The sequence below is a fragment of the Panthera uncia genome, chromosome C2, assembly GCF_023721935.1.
Source record: "Panthera uncia isolate 11264 chromosome C2, Puncia_PCG_1.0, whole genome shotgun sequence".
Classification (NCBI taxonomy): Eukaryota; Metazoa; Chordata; class Mammalia; order Carnivora; family Felidae; genus Panthera; species Panthera uncia.
This window is the reverse complement of record NC_064810.1, coordinates 121,866,400-121,881,640: the sequence shown is the minus strand read 5'-3', so window position 1 is coordinate 121,881,640 and position 15,241 is coordinate 121,866,400. Positions and strand designations below refer to the sequence as shown.

At 38.6% G+C, this 15,241-nt stretch overlaps 1 protein-coding gene across 9 annotated transcripts in view; it reads right to left on the bottom strand.

Moving 5' to 3' along the window:
* PIK3CB (phosphatidylinositol-4,5-bisphosphate 3-kinase catalytic subunit beta) overlaps positions 1–15,241 on the bottom strand; it is a 171,086-nt gene that overhangs the window by 25,499 nt on the left and 130,346 nt on the right. For all 9 annotated transcript variants that reach the window (XM_049628744.1, XM_049628747.1, XM_049628748.1 and 6 more), the window contains 3 exons: positions 13,152–13,273; positions 9,485–9,628; positions 8,173–8,272 (listed from right to left, as the gene is read on the bottom strand). In XM_049628744.1, the coding sequence (XP_049484701.1) occupies positions 8,173–8,272; positions 9,485–9,628; positions 13,152–13,273 (366 nt within the window). The remainder of the gene's footprint in view (positions 1–8,172; positions 8,273–9,484; positions 9,629–13,151; positions 13,274–15,241) is intronic.

Sequence of the window (15,241 nt, the reverse complement as noted above, 5' to 3'; positions counted from 1 at the left end):
AATTGTAGAAAGTTTGTGAAAGAAGAAATCTTTGGAAAGGAATTTTATGTGTGATCAGGACTAAGACTGGAATAAGTTTTAATATAAAAAGCAAACTGGTACAAAATTAGAATTTGATTTTCTTTTTGTTAAAATGACAAAGGTTTTGTTCTGGTTTTTACTTTAAGTCTACTTTTGATAGCAGATTATGGAAGTTTTTTTTATCTTTAAGAGATCTGCCTAGAAAACAAAGATACTGTGTTTTATCAAAATAATTTCTTGTGGTTGCTGTCTTTATCAGGTCTTTGATTACTTAGGAAAACTGAGTCTTCTCTAATATTAAAAGAGCTAAGTTCTGCTAAGAAAATCTAACTAAGCCCCTTCCCTAACTATTCACAACCAAAATAAGACATCTCATTGGTTGGCTTCCCTGAAGTTACATAGTTGAGTTAGAAAGTACCTGTCTGGAGGCTTTCATGATTCAGGACTCACTCCTCTGATTATGGATAAATGTAAATGAGCCTGTAATCAGGTACTTTTCCGCAATTCTTAAAATTATTGCAGAATCTGCTGCTAAAACAAGAGGCCCAACAACCATCTTTAGGCTCTTTGGCCAAAACTGTTCTTGATAATAGGATGGCCTTCGATTATCTTTTAGCTGAGCAAGAAGGTATCTCTGCTGTGGCCAACACCACCTGCTGTATCTGGATTAACATTTCTCAGGAAGCTGAAACTCAATTACATAAGATGACAAGAGCAAGCCACTTGGCTTAAAAAGGTGACTCCTTCAACAGGGTCTTTCTTTGCTCGGTTTGTATCTTGGGGACCATGAGTCTAACGTGCACTCCAAACACTGGGAATTATCCTGCTTATACTTACCATAACAATCTCTCTGGCACACTATATTCTCTCATAAGTTTTAAATGCGTGTTTGCAGCCACTAACCATCAAACAAATGAACTCCTTAAGACTGGAATGTCAAAGAACAAGGAGAATGACTGACTTCCACAACCTATGAATATGTAGGAATTAAGCAAAAAACATCATAACCTATGGATAATGTATACCATACAAAAGAACAATAAAAACTGTGAGAACTTCAGAATAGTATCTGATAGTGGTGCTAATGCTTTAAATCTTGATCACATCTCTGTTGAGCTTAGAGCATGATCAAAGGGGAAATGTAAAAGAAAAGAACAGGCCCAAAATGCTAGGCCACATCATCAAACTGGGGCTCAGTACCTAACCTAACTGCACTTTCAACCTCCCTCAGAAGTACAGTCTTAACAGTCAGTCAGGAATTTCCTGGTCAGCACCATGAGGTAATCTGTCACATGGGCCCTCTCAACCCCCCAAAAGAAAATGAGGAAATCCACCTAATACGGGAAAGTGACTTTCATCTTTTCATCTGCTTATTGTCCCACATTTCTGCCTGTAAAACCCTTTTTTGCATGGCTCCCCCAAGTCCCCTCTACTAGATTAGCTAGATGGGACACTGCCCAATTCATGAATCAATTAATAAAGCCAATTAAATGGTAAAAAAAACCCAAATGGGTTTTATTCTCCATGCAATGAGAATTACTTTAGGGATTTAAAAAATGGAAATGACATAACCCATCTGCATTTTTAAAATGTCACTTTAGCTGCTGTGCAGAGAAGGGTCTGCATGTGCAAGAACGGAAACAAAGGGAGCAATTTAAGAGGTTGATGAAGACATGCAGGTGAGAGAAGATTATGAATTGGACTAGGACAATAGCCATAAACACAAAAGACATTGATAGGCATGAGATATATTTAAGAGGACTATAAAATTAAAGGGACTAGGGGCACCTGGGTGGCTCAGTTGGTTGTGTCCAACTTCGGCTCAGGTCATGATCTCACAGTTCGTGGGATCAAGCCCTGCATTGGGCTCTCTACTGTCAGCATGGAGCCCGTTTCAGATCCATCCTCTGGTTATTTCTTCTATACTGGAATGCATAATTGGAATGGATATACTCAACAGCTGGCAGAATCCCCATATTGGCTCCCTGGCTATTTTGATGGGAAGCGGAAGTTATTATAAGCTCCTCTACCTCAGAAAACAGTAAACCAAAAGCAGTAACCCATTCCTGCAGTGACTGCACAGTTGAGTGCCATCATCAAGGACTTGAGAGATACAGGGGTGTAGATTCACAGCCCCACTCGTCTTGCCTATTTGGCCTGTACAGATGACAGATGGGGCTTGGAAAATTACAGTGGATCATCCTAACATTAACTAGTGGTGTACCAAATATGGTTTCGTTGCTTGAACAAAGTAATACATCTCCTGGTACATGGTATACACCTACTAACAATTGCTTTTTCCTCCATATCTGTCAATAAGGAACCACAAGAAGTTTGCTTAAGCTGTCAAGGCCAACAATACACTTTCAATGCCCCATCTCAGAAGTATAGCAACTCTCCCGCCCTTTATCATAATTTACTTTGCAGAGATCTTGACTGCCTCTCCCTTTAACAAGACACCACTCTGGCACCTTTACATTGATAACATTAGGCTGATCGAACTTAGTGAGTAAGAAATAGCAACTACTTTAGATCTGAAGAAATTTGTATGTCTGAAGGTGGGAAATAAATCCAATAAAAATTTGGGACCTTTTATCTCAATGAAACTTCTAGGGTTCAACTTGCATGGGGCATATCAAGATATCCCTTCTAAGGTAAAGAATAATTTGTTGCTCTGGCCCCTCCTATGACCAAAAATGAGGCACAATGGCTAGTGGGCCTCTTTGGATTGTAAAGGCAACATACTGCTCATGTGGGTCATGTACTACAGCCTATTTACTGAGTGACCTAAAAGGGTGCTAGTTTTGAGTGAGATCCCAAACAAAAGAAAGCTCTGCAATGGGTCCTGATTGTTGTGCAAGCTGGTGTGCTACTTGGTCCATATGATCCAGCAGGTCTAATGGTGCTTGAATTGTCAGTGGCAGACAGAGATGCTATCTGGAGCCCTTGGCAGGCCCCTATAGATAAATCATAGCACAGGTCCTCAGAATTTTGGAAATGACACTTGCCAGCTCCTGTAGAGAAGTACTCTCCTTTAGAGAAACCACTCTTAGCTTACTATTGGGATTTAGTAAGATTGACTGCTTAACCACTGGCTACCAAGCAAGCATGTGACCTGAACTGCCCATTATGAACTGGGTGTTGTCTGATCCACCAAGCCATAAAGATGGGTAAGCAAAATAGTACTCCATCATCAAATGAAGTGTATATATAAGACTGGGCCTGAGCAGGCCCTGAAGGCACAGTAAGTTACATAAAGAGTGACTCAAATGTCCACGGTTTCCTCTTCTTGCTACACTACCTTCTCTTTCCTAACCTGCACCTATGTCATCACAGGGAGTTCCCTTCAACCAGTTAACACAGGAAGAGAAGACTCAAGCATGGTTTATAAATGGCTTTACACAGTACCTAAACGCCACAGGAAAGCAGACAACTATGGAACTACAGCCCCTTTCGGAAACAATTCTGAAGGACAACGGTGAAGTGAAATCCTTGCTGTGGTGCATTTGGAAAATGCACCTTACTGTTTCACTTTGCCTGAAAGGATAAACAGCAATACATGCAATTATATACCAATTCATGAGCTGTGACCAAAGCTTGGCTTATGGCCAAGGACGTAGAAGGAACATGACTGGAAAATTAGTAAGAAATATGGGGAAGAGATATAGGATAGACTTCTCCGAAGAGGCAAAAAAAAAAAAAAAGTGTCCCATTGGATATTCACCAAAGGGAGTCTTTGGAAGAGGATTTTTATAATCAAGTGGATAGGAAAAACCATTCTGTGGACACTAGTCTGCCTTTTTGCCAAACACCCCTGTCATCACCCAGTGGGTTCATGAACAAGGTGGCCAAGATGGCAGGGATGGATGTTATGCATGTGTTCAGCAATATGGACCTCCACTCACCAAAGCCTACCTGGCTATGACCACCACTGTGTGCCTGCTATGCCAGCAGCTGAGACCAGCTGCTGATGAGTTCCTGATATAGCACCATTTCTCCCGGATGGACAGCCAGCTATCTGGTGACAGACTGATTACAACAGACTGCTTCCACTATGGAAGAGGCAATATTTTGTTCTTACTGGAATAGAAACTTAACTCTGGATATGGATCTGCCTTCCCTGAATACAATGCATTTCTGTCAAACTACCATTTGTGGACTCATAGAACACCTTATCCACCATTGTGGTGTTCTACACAGCATTGCTTCAAACAAGAAACTCATTTCACAGCAAATAAAGTGTAACAATGGACTCCTGCTCATGAAATTCACTAGTCTTAACATGTTCTCTACTAATCTGAAGTAGCTGGCTTGACAAAAGAATGGAATGGCCTTTTGAAGACTAACTTACAGTAGCAGCTAGGTGGCAATACCTTGCAGGACTTAGGCAAGGCACTCCAGAAAGCTGTATATGCTCTGAGTCAGCATCCAATATATGACAAGGGTTCTCCCATAGCCAGGACTCAAGGGTCCAGAAATCAAGGTTTAAAAGTCAAAGTTGTACCACTTACTACTCCCTCCAGGGACCCACTAGCAAAATTTTTGCTTCTTTTCCTGCAACCTTATGCTCTACTGGCACAGAGGTCTTAGTTATAGAGGGAAGAATGATTCCAATGGGGGACATGGCAATGACTGTATTGAATTGGAAGTTAAGACTCCAGCCCAGCCACTTTGGGCACCTCAAGCCTCTGGATCAACAGGCAAAAAAAGGCATTATGATGCTGGCTGGAGTGACTGATACTGACTATCAAGGAGAAATTGGCCTACTGTTCCACAGAGGTAAGGAAGAGTAAGCCTAAAATATAGGAGATCTCTTCTTAGCATTACCATGTCCTGTGATTAAGATCAATGGACAATTACAAGCTAACTTAGGTAGGACTACTAATGGCCTGGACCCTTTAAGAATGAAGGTTTGGGTCAACCCAACAAGTCAAGAACCAAAAGTGAAATGCTTATTAAAGGCAGAGGGAATACAGAATGAGTTGGAAGAAGGTAATAATAAATACCAGCTATAACCACATGACGAGTTACAGAAATTAAGATTAATTGTCATGAGTATCTCCTCCTCGTTTTGATACGAAATGTGTTTTTATATATGTGTGTATATATACATAAACATATATGTATATGCTATATTTACATACACAGTCTGTTTCCTTCTGGCTCTTTTCCTTTATCATGTAACCTAGACGTACTGATTTTATATCATAGTATTTAAGTGTTAATGTTACATCGCAGTATTTAATTTATAGTGTAGCAAGAACAGGAAACACCACTCAAGGATATTACCTCCTATTCTGGGGAAAATGTTAGTGCATTTTTGCTTGTACTGAAGGTATTTGTATTATGTTAGAAGTAATTCTCAACTTGCTACACAGTCTTTATTTGGAGATTAAACATGGTTTGCAAAGTTGTGTATACATGCTGAGTTGATCTGTGATGCTTAATTTTATGTATCAACTTGACTGGGCCATAGGGTGCCCAGATATTTGGTCCAACATCATTTTGGGTGTGTCTGTGAGGGTATTTTTGGATGAAATTAACATTTGAATGGGTAGACTGAGTAAAGAAGACTGGCCTTCCTAATACTAATGGTTATTATCAGAACCTGTGAAGTTCTGAATAGAAGAAAAAGGCAGACCTTCCAGTAAGTAAGAAGGAACTCTGCCAGCCCAGCTGTCTTAAGCTGGGACATAGGTCTTTTCCTAAAACTCCTTGGGTGTTAAACTTGTCTGCTTTCAGACTGACACTTTCTACTGACTCTCCTGGTTCTTAGGTCTTTGGACTCAGACTGGAACTTCACCATCAGCTCTTCTGGGTTTCTAGCTTCCTTAACTGAAGATCTTGGGATTTCTTAGCCTCCATAATCACATGAGACAACTCTTTGTAATACAATCTCACCATCCTCCTCTGCTTCATTCTCTCTATACAGCTGACCCTTGAATAAAGGGTTAGGGGTACCAACTCCACCTCCAGACCCACACAGTCGAAAATCTGGGTATAATTTTTGATTCCCCAAAAACTTAACTACTAATAGCCTATGCTGATGGGAAGCCTTACCAGTGACATAAACTGTAGATTAACATGTATTTTGTGTGTTATATGTATTATATACTGTATTAGCTAGAAGAAAGAAAATATTAAGAAAATCATGGGAAAATACATTTATAGTACTGTACTGTGTCAAAAAAATCAGTGTATAAGTGACCTCATGTTGTTCAAATTCATGTTGTTCAAGGGTCAAGTGCATACATACACTCTTATTGGTTGCTTCTCTGTAAAACATTAACATACTCTTCACTGAACTCACACCAACTAGACAAAACCTACAAATGTCACCTCCACTATGAACTCTTTCCTAATATCCTAAGCTTGGTTACATGCCTCTCTTTTGTGCTTCCATAATGTTCCCATAATGCTTAATCATATATTTCTTAATTATTGATCTGTACACCTTCTCTATGGAAATATAAACTCCTTGATAACAATAACATAACTGGGGCATCCTGGTGGCTCAGTCGATTAAGCATCTGACTCTTGATTTCAGGTCCAGTTCATGACTTCAAGCCCACTTCTCACTTGCAAGCAAGCTATCAAAAGACCTTTACTACTTGCAATTACTACCTATATAAATCAGGATTATCTCCAAAAGAAATAAATGGATGTTGAGACAACAACTTTCAATGGCCCCCAATTTTGAAATTCTGTATTCAGTAAAATAGCTTCATGGTTCTGTTTAATGGCTTATATTTTATTTTAGCTTCAAAATACATTTATACTCATAAAATGACACTATTTTATATACTGGATTTATGTTTAAGTTCTGATTTTAAAAAGAGAGTTGTGGTGCCACGAAGGTTTGAAAACTCCCAGTATAACAGTTTTCTAGCTGGACAGCCCTAATTTTATTTATTTATTTATTTATTTATTTATTTATTTTATTTTATTTTTGGGACAGAGAGAGACAGAGCATGAACGGGGGAGGGACAGAGAGAGAGGGAGACACAGAATCGGAAACAGGCTCCAGGCTCCGAGCCATCAGCCCAGAGCCCGATGCGGGGCTCGAACTCACGGACCGTGAGATCGTGACCTGGCTGAAGTCGGACGCTTAACCGACTGCGCCACCCAGGCGCCCCGCGGACAGCCCTAATTTTAAAAACTCTTTCTGTCACTTAACAGTTGGGTTTTTAGGCAAGCTAGTTAATCTCCTGGAGCCTCTGTTTTCTCCCTTGTCTAATCCAGACAGTATTAGCAACTACTGTGGCACATAATAAGGACAGTAAAATAACATGCTTATAACATTTAATATGGTTCCTGGCACATAAGCATTTAATATCTGACTGATTAATCTCACTAATATCTCATCATCAGCAATGATGAGAAAATGAAGTCCTGGAAAGAAGATAAGGGACTGCAGGCCTGTATATATATTTTGAAAAAGCAGCTTGAGGATTCTGAATTCTAGATGTTATAACAACTATGAATTTAAGTGTCAAAATATCTCAAATTAAAACAAATGGCAGAATATATGAATCATAAATACTACACTAACTGGAAACAGTAACTCAGGGATATGAAAAAACAGGGTCTAAAAATTTCATGACCTTTGTCACCATCACCATCAAACCCATTGTTAAGCATGTCTACATGGGTATTTCCCATTAAAACTTAAGGCATATTATTAATATAGATACTAGGAAGAATCCTTCATTTTTGAGGGAGCATTCAATTAATGTTCGGCTAAATTTAACACTTCATTTCTTGACTTAAATTTTTATTTAAAAATGTATTAATGGGATGCCTGGGTGGCTCAGTTGGTTAAGCGTGAACTTCAGCTCAGGTCATGATCTCGGGATTCGTGAGTTCAAGCCTCACATGGGGCTCTGTGCTGACAGCTCAGAGCCTGGAGCCTGCTTCGGATTCTGTGTCTCCCTCCCTCTCTGCCCCTCCCCCACTTGCACTCTGTCTCTCTCTCTCAAAAATAAATAAACATTAAAAAAATTTTTTTAATGTATTAATTAGGTTCAGTTACTGAAACTTCCATGGAATAATGGGAGAAATAGCATATGATACAATTTATCAAATACCATGTGGCAAACTGAACATGAAAATAAAAAAAAAATTAAAAAAACAAAAACAAAAACCAGATACCTGCTTAGAAAGCACTTTCATATGCCCTACACTTCCCCGGCAGTATGCTTCAAGGATGACACCAAACTGTACTGAGACAGCAGGAATATGCACTTCTGACCTACAAATAAGTTAATAATATTAAGATAATTTGCTTATAAAACACTTCAGATCACCAAATAAAAATACTGACTTCATATTATGAAATAAATGTATGATGCCAATCAAAACACAGAAGAATACATCATCTTGTCCACAAATAGTGGGATGGGCAACTTCCCAATTCTTTAAACACCACAGATCAAAAACATGTGTGATTATATAATTAATTTTTTATTCCAAAAATCCAAAATTTTCACATCTCACCTTGTTTGCTTTCTGTAGTTGAAACAGAACGTTGCCAATTAAGACAATAAAGTGAAATGCAAAGATCTGATTCACATCACACAAGTGACTAATCCCTCAATTAGCTTCAATTCAATTTTTTCTCACTTAAAGAATGGTGTACCCATTTGAAAAAGGAAGGAACAACATATTCTGTTACTCCCTGAAGGGCTTAAAAATAGGAAGGTTGAACTGGATGAAAAAGATGACAAGTTAAAAATAAAAAAGGAAAAACCTCTATGAGTAATAAAGGAAATCAAGATTCAGAAATGTAGCTTCCAAAATCATTATCAAAATAATATAGAGCTCATTTTCCTTAAAAAGTTTAGCTAAAATGGGGGAAAGTCCTATTTTTATGACAGTCATTAGTTTCAGTATTCTCAAGTCCAGATGAAAAAAACAAAAATGTCTGAGGACAGAGTCAGAAATCAGGAACCAACAATTTTCCTAGGAAAAAAGGACTTCATTTATCCTTTCTGATTTTACTCCTATATCAACTTGGCGAAATAAGGTTCACATATTTCTAAAATTGACCTAATAAAGAAGCTGAAAATAATGTTGCTCTTGTTATAGGAAAACTTTAAAATCTTTATCTATTGGTAGCAATGATATTACTACCCAAAGCCTTTCCGAAGGAGTAAGTGTGGTTTTAGCCCAAGAATATTAACAAAGTAAGTGCACTTTACTAGAAAATAGCAATACATTAATTTTTAGTTTCAGTTAAAAATCAAGGAAGCTTGGTGGGACACTTATCTGAATTACTTTGCCAAATCCTGAAAATTAAGAGTTGGGTATCAAGAAATAGAAGACACCAAGAAGAGTATGGATGTTATAAATGGCTCAGAAACAAGTAAACCAGCCAACTATTACAGTAAATGTCCCGTATTATGCTGATTTATATTTACAAAAGCACCAGGTAGACTCAAATCTAAAAATATAAAAGACTTACCTAAGGTGCCAAAATAGAAACTGCCCTATCCTGCGGTTAGCAAGTGCTCTTTCTAATAGGAATCTAGAGAGGGCACAATCAAGAAAAGGCTCGTATTTCAAAACTTGCACCAGTTGTAAAAGATATTGAGAGAGTTCTTCATCACTAAAAGAAACAAAAGACAAAATAAGTCACTCAACAACCAATGCCAGAAAGAGATCCCATCCCATCAAACTATCAAACACTAACTTACTGAAACGCAATGGTTCTTTTGGGTCAGGCTTGTTATGTACGCTTACATTCACTGTCCCACTATTAAAATAACACAAGAGGGATGGCCTGAGTGGCTAAGTCAGTTAAGCATTCAACATCAGCTCAGAGTTACAATAAAATCGGGTACTTTAATACTGATTTCTGATCATGCAGGAAAAGTTATATACTCAGTCAACACATTTGTTTGTTTGTTTGTTTCTATTTTGAGAGAGACAGTGCAAGTGGGGTAGGGGCAGAGAGAGATGGAGAGAGAGAATCCCAAGTAGGCTCTACACTGTTAGCACAGAGCCTGACACGGGGATTGCACTCACAAACTAAGATCATGACCTGAGCCAAGACCAAGAAAGAGTTGGAGGCTTAACTGACTGAGCCACCCAGGTATCCCAGGCAACCAGTTTTTTTAAATAAAAAAATTCCATCAGTACTTTTTAGTAATTTATTTTCCTTTCTAATCATTAGGGTTAATTCCTTTTCCCAGATTATCAGTGTGTTAAAATATTAACTTTAAATAATTTAAAGGATAAGGAAATGAGTGTAACTGAGAATTGATTCACTGAATTAATAGAACATAATATTGTAATTAAATGAGCTGAATTAATTAAGGTTAAGAAGTTCTCTATTTTGTGTCCATTTCTAAATCATACACTTATAAACACACTCTTATCAGAGGCAATTCCAGTGGTCAGGTAAGATGAATTCCAAGTCCTCTACTTACTAACTATAGTCTTGGGCAATAAATGGTTAGGATAGTAGTCTAATGCAGATCTGGGACTGAAACCCAGTGCACTATATTAAAAAAAACCTCATTAGCCAAAAATTTATCATAGGAAAATGCATCAGAAATACCAATATAGAACATGGAGATCACAGCAATCTCTTCCTGTATATCAGTTTATTTAAGAGAAACACCTGGGGGGCTCCTGGAGGGCTCAGTTGGTTAAGCATCCAACTTTGGCTCAGGTCATGATCTCATGGTTTGTGAGTTCCAAGCCCCACATTGGGCTCTGTGCTGACAGCTCAGAGCCTGGAGCCTCCTTCGGATTCTGTGTCTCCCTCTCTTTCTGCCCCTCCCCAACTCGCACTCTCTCTCTCTCTCAAAAATAAGTAAACATAAAAAAAGAAAAGAGAAGAAAAGAGAAGAAAAGAGAAGAAAAGAAAAGAAAAGAAAAGAAAAGAAAAGAAAAGAAAAAAAAAGAAAAGACAAGGAAACACCTGGCTCAGTATAAAGGGAGCCAGGTAGCCCCTTTCCCTCAGATCTCCAATGCAAACTTAGGAAGATGAGACTAAAGCCCAACTTGCAGCCTCATTTTTTAAAACTATTCACCAATCTTAAGTTTATTGTAAAATCTGTGCCTTTTATAAAACCTACAAAAGGGAGGTGCCTGGATGACTCAGTCAGTTGAATGTCAGACTCTTGATTTCAGCTCAGGTCACAATCCCAGGATCATGGGATCAAGCCTTGCATCAGGCTCCACGCTGAGTATGGAGCCTGCTTAAGAGTCTCTCTTTCTCCCTCTGTGCCCCCACCCCCTTAGTCACCTATCGCCCGTGTGTGGGCACTCTCTCTCAAAAAACAAAAACAGGGGCACCTGGGTGGCTCAGTCGGTTAAGCGGCCGACTTCAGCTCAGGTCATGATCTCGCGGTCCATGGGTTCGAGCCCCACGTCAGGCTCTGTGCTGACAGCTCAGAGCCTGGAGCCTGTTTCAGATTCTGTGTCTCCCTCTCTCTGACCTTTCCCCGTTCATGCTCTGTCTCTCTCTGTCTCAAAAATAAACATTAAAAAAAAACAAAAAACCAACCAACCTATAAATGGTGTAAAAGATAGAAAGGAAGTACGGAAATTGGGAAGGCTTCCTCTTTCCTTATACTTCTAACTTCACTCCCTTAAAATAACAACTATTGAAAAGTTTGTGTAATTTCTTTTGGATATCATGTGGCTTGAAACATATATGACTTTTAAAAAGAAGAAAAAGTGTAACAGTATCCATAATTTTCTCAGAACTTCTATTTTTTCAAATAGCCATACAGTATAAACCTCATTTTTGAAACGAGAAATGGATAAACTTGAAAATGCCCATCGTCTGAGATGGTCTCAATAATGACATTTCTTCAAATAAATCTAATAGATTTTCATACATGTACTAGCCAAACGGGACTGTACAAACATGTTCACTGAAGCACTGGGGAACAAGGAAGTCTGGGGAAAACAAAATGCTTCAATAGGGAAATGCGGCAAATAAGATATATCCCTATGATAGAATATTACACAGTAGTGAAAGAAAAAGACTGTATTTATATGTAATGGTAAAGAATGACCTCAAAAACCCAACAATGAATTTTTTAAAATCAAGATTTAAAATAATACATATGGCAAAACATATTGGTGTAATTTTGTAATGTACAATATTATTCTACATATTTTTATAGATATAAAAATGCAGCATCAACAGAAAAATGTGGTATAAAAGGATACAGACCAAATTCATAATCATGGTTGTCTTTGGGAAGTGAAAGTAATCAGGACTAGGTAACAAAACTATGAGGATTTCACCTTTAGCTGTAATGTTATTTGCTTAAAAGTATAAAATTTTTTAAAAAGCCAAAATATTAACACTTCTTAATTCTGAGTGGTGGACAGAAAAGAGTTAACATAGCAGCAGGCCTGACTGCTATCCTTTTAGAAAGGCTGTTAACTACACCGGCCTTTTGGCTGGCATCTGGAAACATAGCTTTTAGAAGGCTTCCCACCACCTAACAGATAAGAATGGCTTTGTGTGTGTACACTGTTCTTACCCAACGGTTGATGCCCCAACACCCATTTTCCTTCTAGGAGTCTAGGATTTTGCTTTTGTGTTTGGCAGAGGGTGTTTATGTGACCAGCCCCCAATAAAAACCCTGGCCACCAAGTCTCTAACAAGCCCCCCTGGTAGACAATATTTCAGACACGTTGTCACAACTCACTGCTGGGAAGAATTAAGTATATTCACTGAGACTCCACTGATAAAGAACTCTTAGAAGCTTCTGATGGTTTCCTCCAGACTTTGCTCCATGAATCTTTTTCCTTTGCCAATTCTACATTGTCTCCTTCCGTCTCATAAATCAGAGCCAAAAGTATGAGTATGCGCTGCGTCCTGTAAGTCCTAATGAATTGTGGAAACCAAGGGTGATCTTGGGGACCTTCTGACCCAGTATGTTTTTGGGTTTTCTTTTATAATATAGGCTAAACATGAAAGACAAAGGAGTCTTTGAGAGAGAGGGAGGTAGAGAAGGGAATAGGGAAGAACAGATGAAAAATATGCTTTAAACTGAGTAATTCCTAGCTCTTTCCTTTCTTATGAGACATTCAACATACATCACCTTCACTATCTACACCCAAGTTATTCCTTTCCTCAAAGAAAGCCACCTGTAGTATACCTCATCTGTCGCAGGCAGCCCACAGCATATTCTCGCACGTACTGATCTGGATAGTTGAAATCTAGAAGCTCCAAGGCCTCCCGGGGGGGCAGTTTAGGCCAAATCTGAAGTAGGGCTTGAAGCTGTTGAAAAATTGAAACTGGTTCAGAAATTATAGGGGGGGAAATAATCTATTTTTCCTTGGCACACAGGAGCAGAGATGGGTCAAAAGAAAGAAAAAGCATACTTACAATTACATAGGACTCAAAAATCCACTGCTGTTTACATAAATTAATAATGTCTTTACTGAAATACTCTATAGATAAACAAGTAATAGAATGATACATTGAATATGCGATTCTACAATCATTAGCCATTAAATAATTTTGTAATTTTGTAAAGGAAAGAGAGAGAAAGAAATGATCAAGGAATAAAGGTAGGAGAGTCTGGGTGGCTCAGTCAGTTAAGCATCAGACTCTTGATTTAAAGTTAGGTTATGATCTCACAGTTGGTGAGAGTGAATCCTGCTTCGGGACCTGTGCTGATAGTGTGGAGCCTAATTGAGATCTTCTTTCTCCTCCCTCTCTGCCCCTCCCCTGCTCATTTGCATGCACAGGCAAGTACACACTCCTGTACTCACTCTCTCTCTCTCTCTCTCTCTCTCTCTCTCTCTCTCTCAAAAATAAACATTTAAACATTTAAATCTAAAAGCGGGGGAGGCGAAGTGAGAGAGAGAGACACAGAATCTAAAGCAGGCTCCAGGCTCTGAGCTGTCAGCACAGAGCCCAATGCAGGGCTTGAACTCACGAACCATGAGTTCATGACCTGAGCTGAAGTCGGAGGCTTAACTGACTGAGCCACCCAGGCGTCCCTAAGTAAACATTTTTTTAAAAAACTGATAATTATGATTCGTGGTCCTTCAAAGCTCACCCCTGTTGGACAAAAATCTTATTACTTAATATTTGATAGATTTCAATGGGTTTTCTTGAGTTTCCAAAGAATACACACAAAATGTATGCAAGATTAGAGCTACAAAAACATGGCAAACAGATGGAAATGACCAGAGGACTTCTCTCACTTGACTGCTCAATCTCAGTCATATTGCAAGAGGTAGCCAGTGAGTATCTGCCAGCTAGCCGCCTTGTCATTTGTCATTTGACCTTGTGCATGAAACTTGGACTTTTGAGAACTAAACATAGTTTTTAGTGTATTATTATTATTTTTTTTTATTTAACTTTATACTTTATTTTTTAAAATTTACATCCCAATTAGTTAGTATACAGTGAAGCAGTGATTTCAGTAGATTCCTTAATGCCCCTTACCCACTTAGCCCATCCCCCCTCCCACAACCCCTCCAGCAACCCTCAGTTTGTTCTTCATATTTATGAGTCTCTTTTGTTTTGTCCCCCTCCCTGTTTTCATATTATTTTTGTTTCCCCTCCCTTATGTTCATCTGTTTTGTCTCTTAAACTCCTCATATGAGTGAAGTCATATGATTTTTGTCTTTCTCTAATTTCACTTAGCATAATACCCTCCAGTTCCATGCACATAGTTGCAAATGGCAAGATTTCATTCTTTTTGATTGCTGAGTAATACTCCATTGTATATATATACACCACATCGTCTTTATCCATTCATTCATCAATGGACATCTGGGCTCTTTCCATACTTTGGCTAATGTTGATAGTGCTGCTATAAACATGGGGGTGCATGTGTCCCTTCGAAACAGCACACCTGTATCCCTTGGATAAATGCCTAGTAGTGCAATTGCTGAGTTGTAGGGTAGTTCTAATTAGTTTATTATTTTAATTCTACTAATTATTCAACTGCTCTCATTAACTATGTCAAGTGCCCAAAATAGGTCAATAATATTTGAATGAATACCTAGCCGCTAAGTTAAAAGGTATTTTCTCAGATCAAGCAAATTTAACCTCATTAAAGATACTTTTTAAATTAATTTTTCTGGGGTGCATGGGTGACTGAGTCCGTTGAGCATCCAACTCTTGATTTCAGCTCAGGTCATGATCTCACAGTTCCTGAGATAGAGCCCTGTGATGGGCTCTGCGCTGACAGCACAGAGACTGCTTGAGATTCTCTCTCTTCCTCTCTCT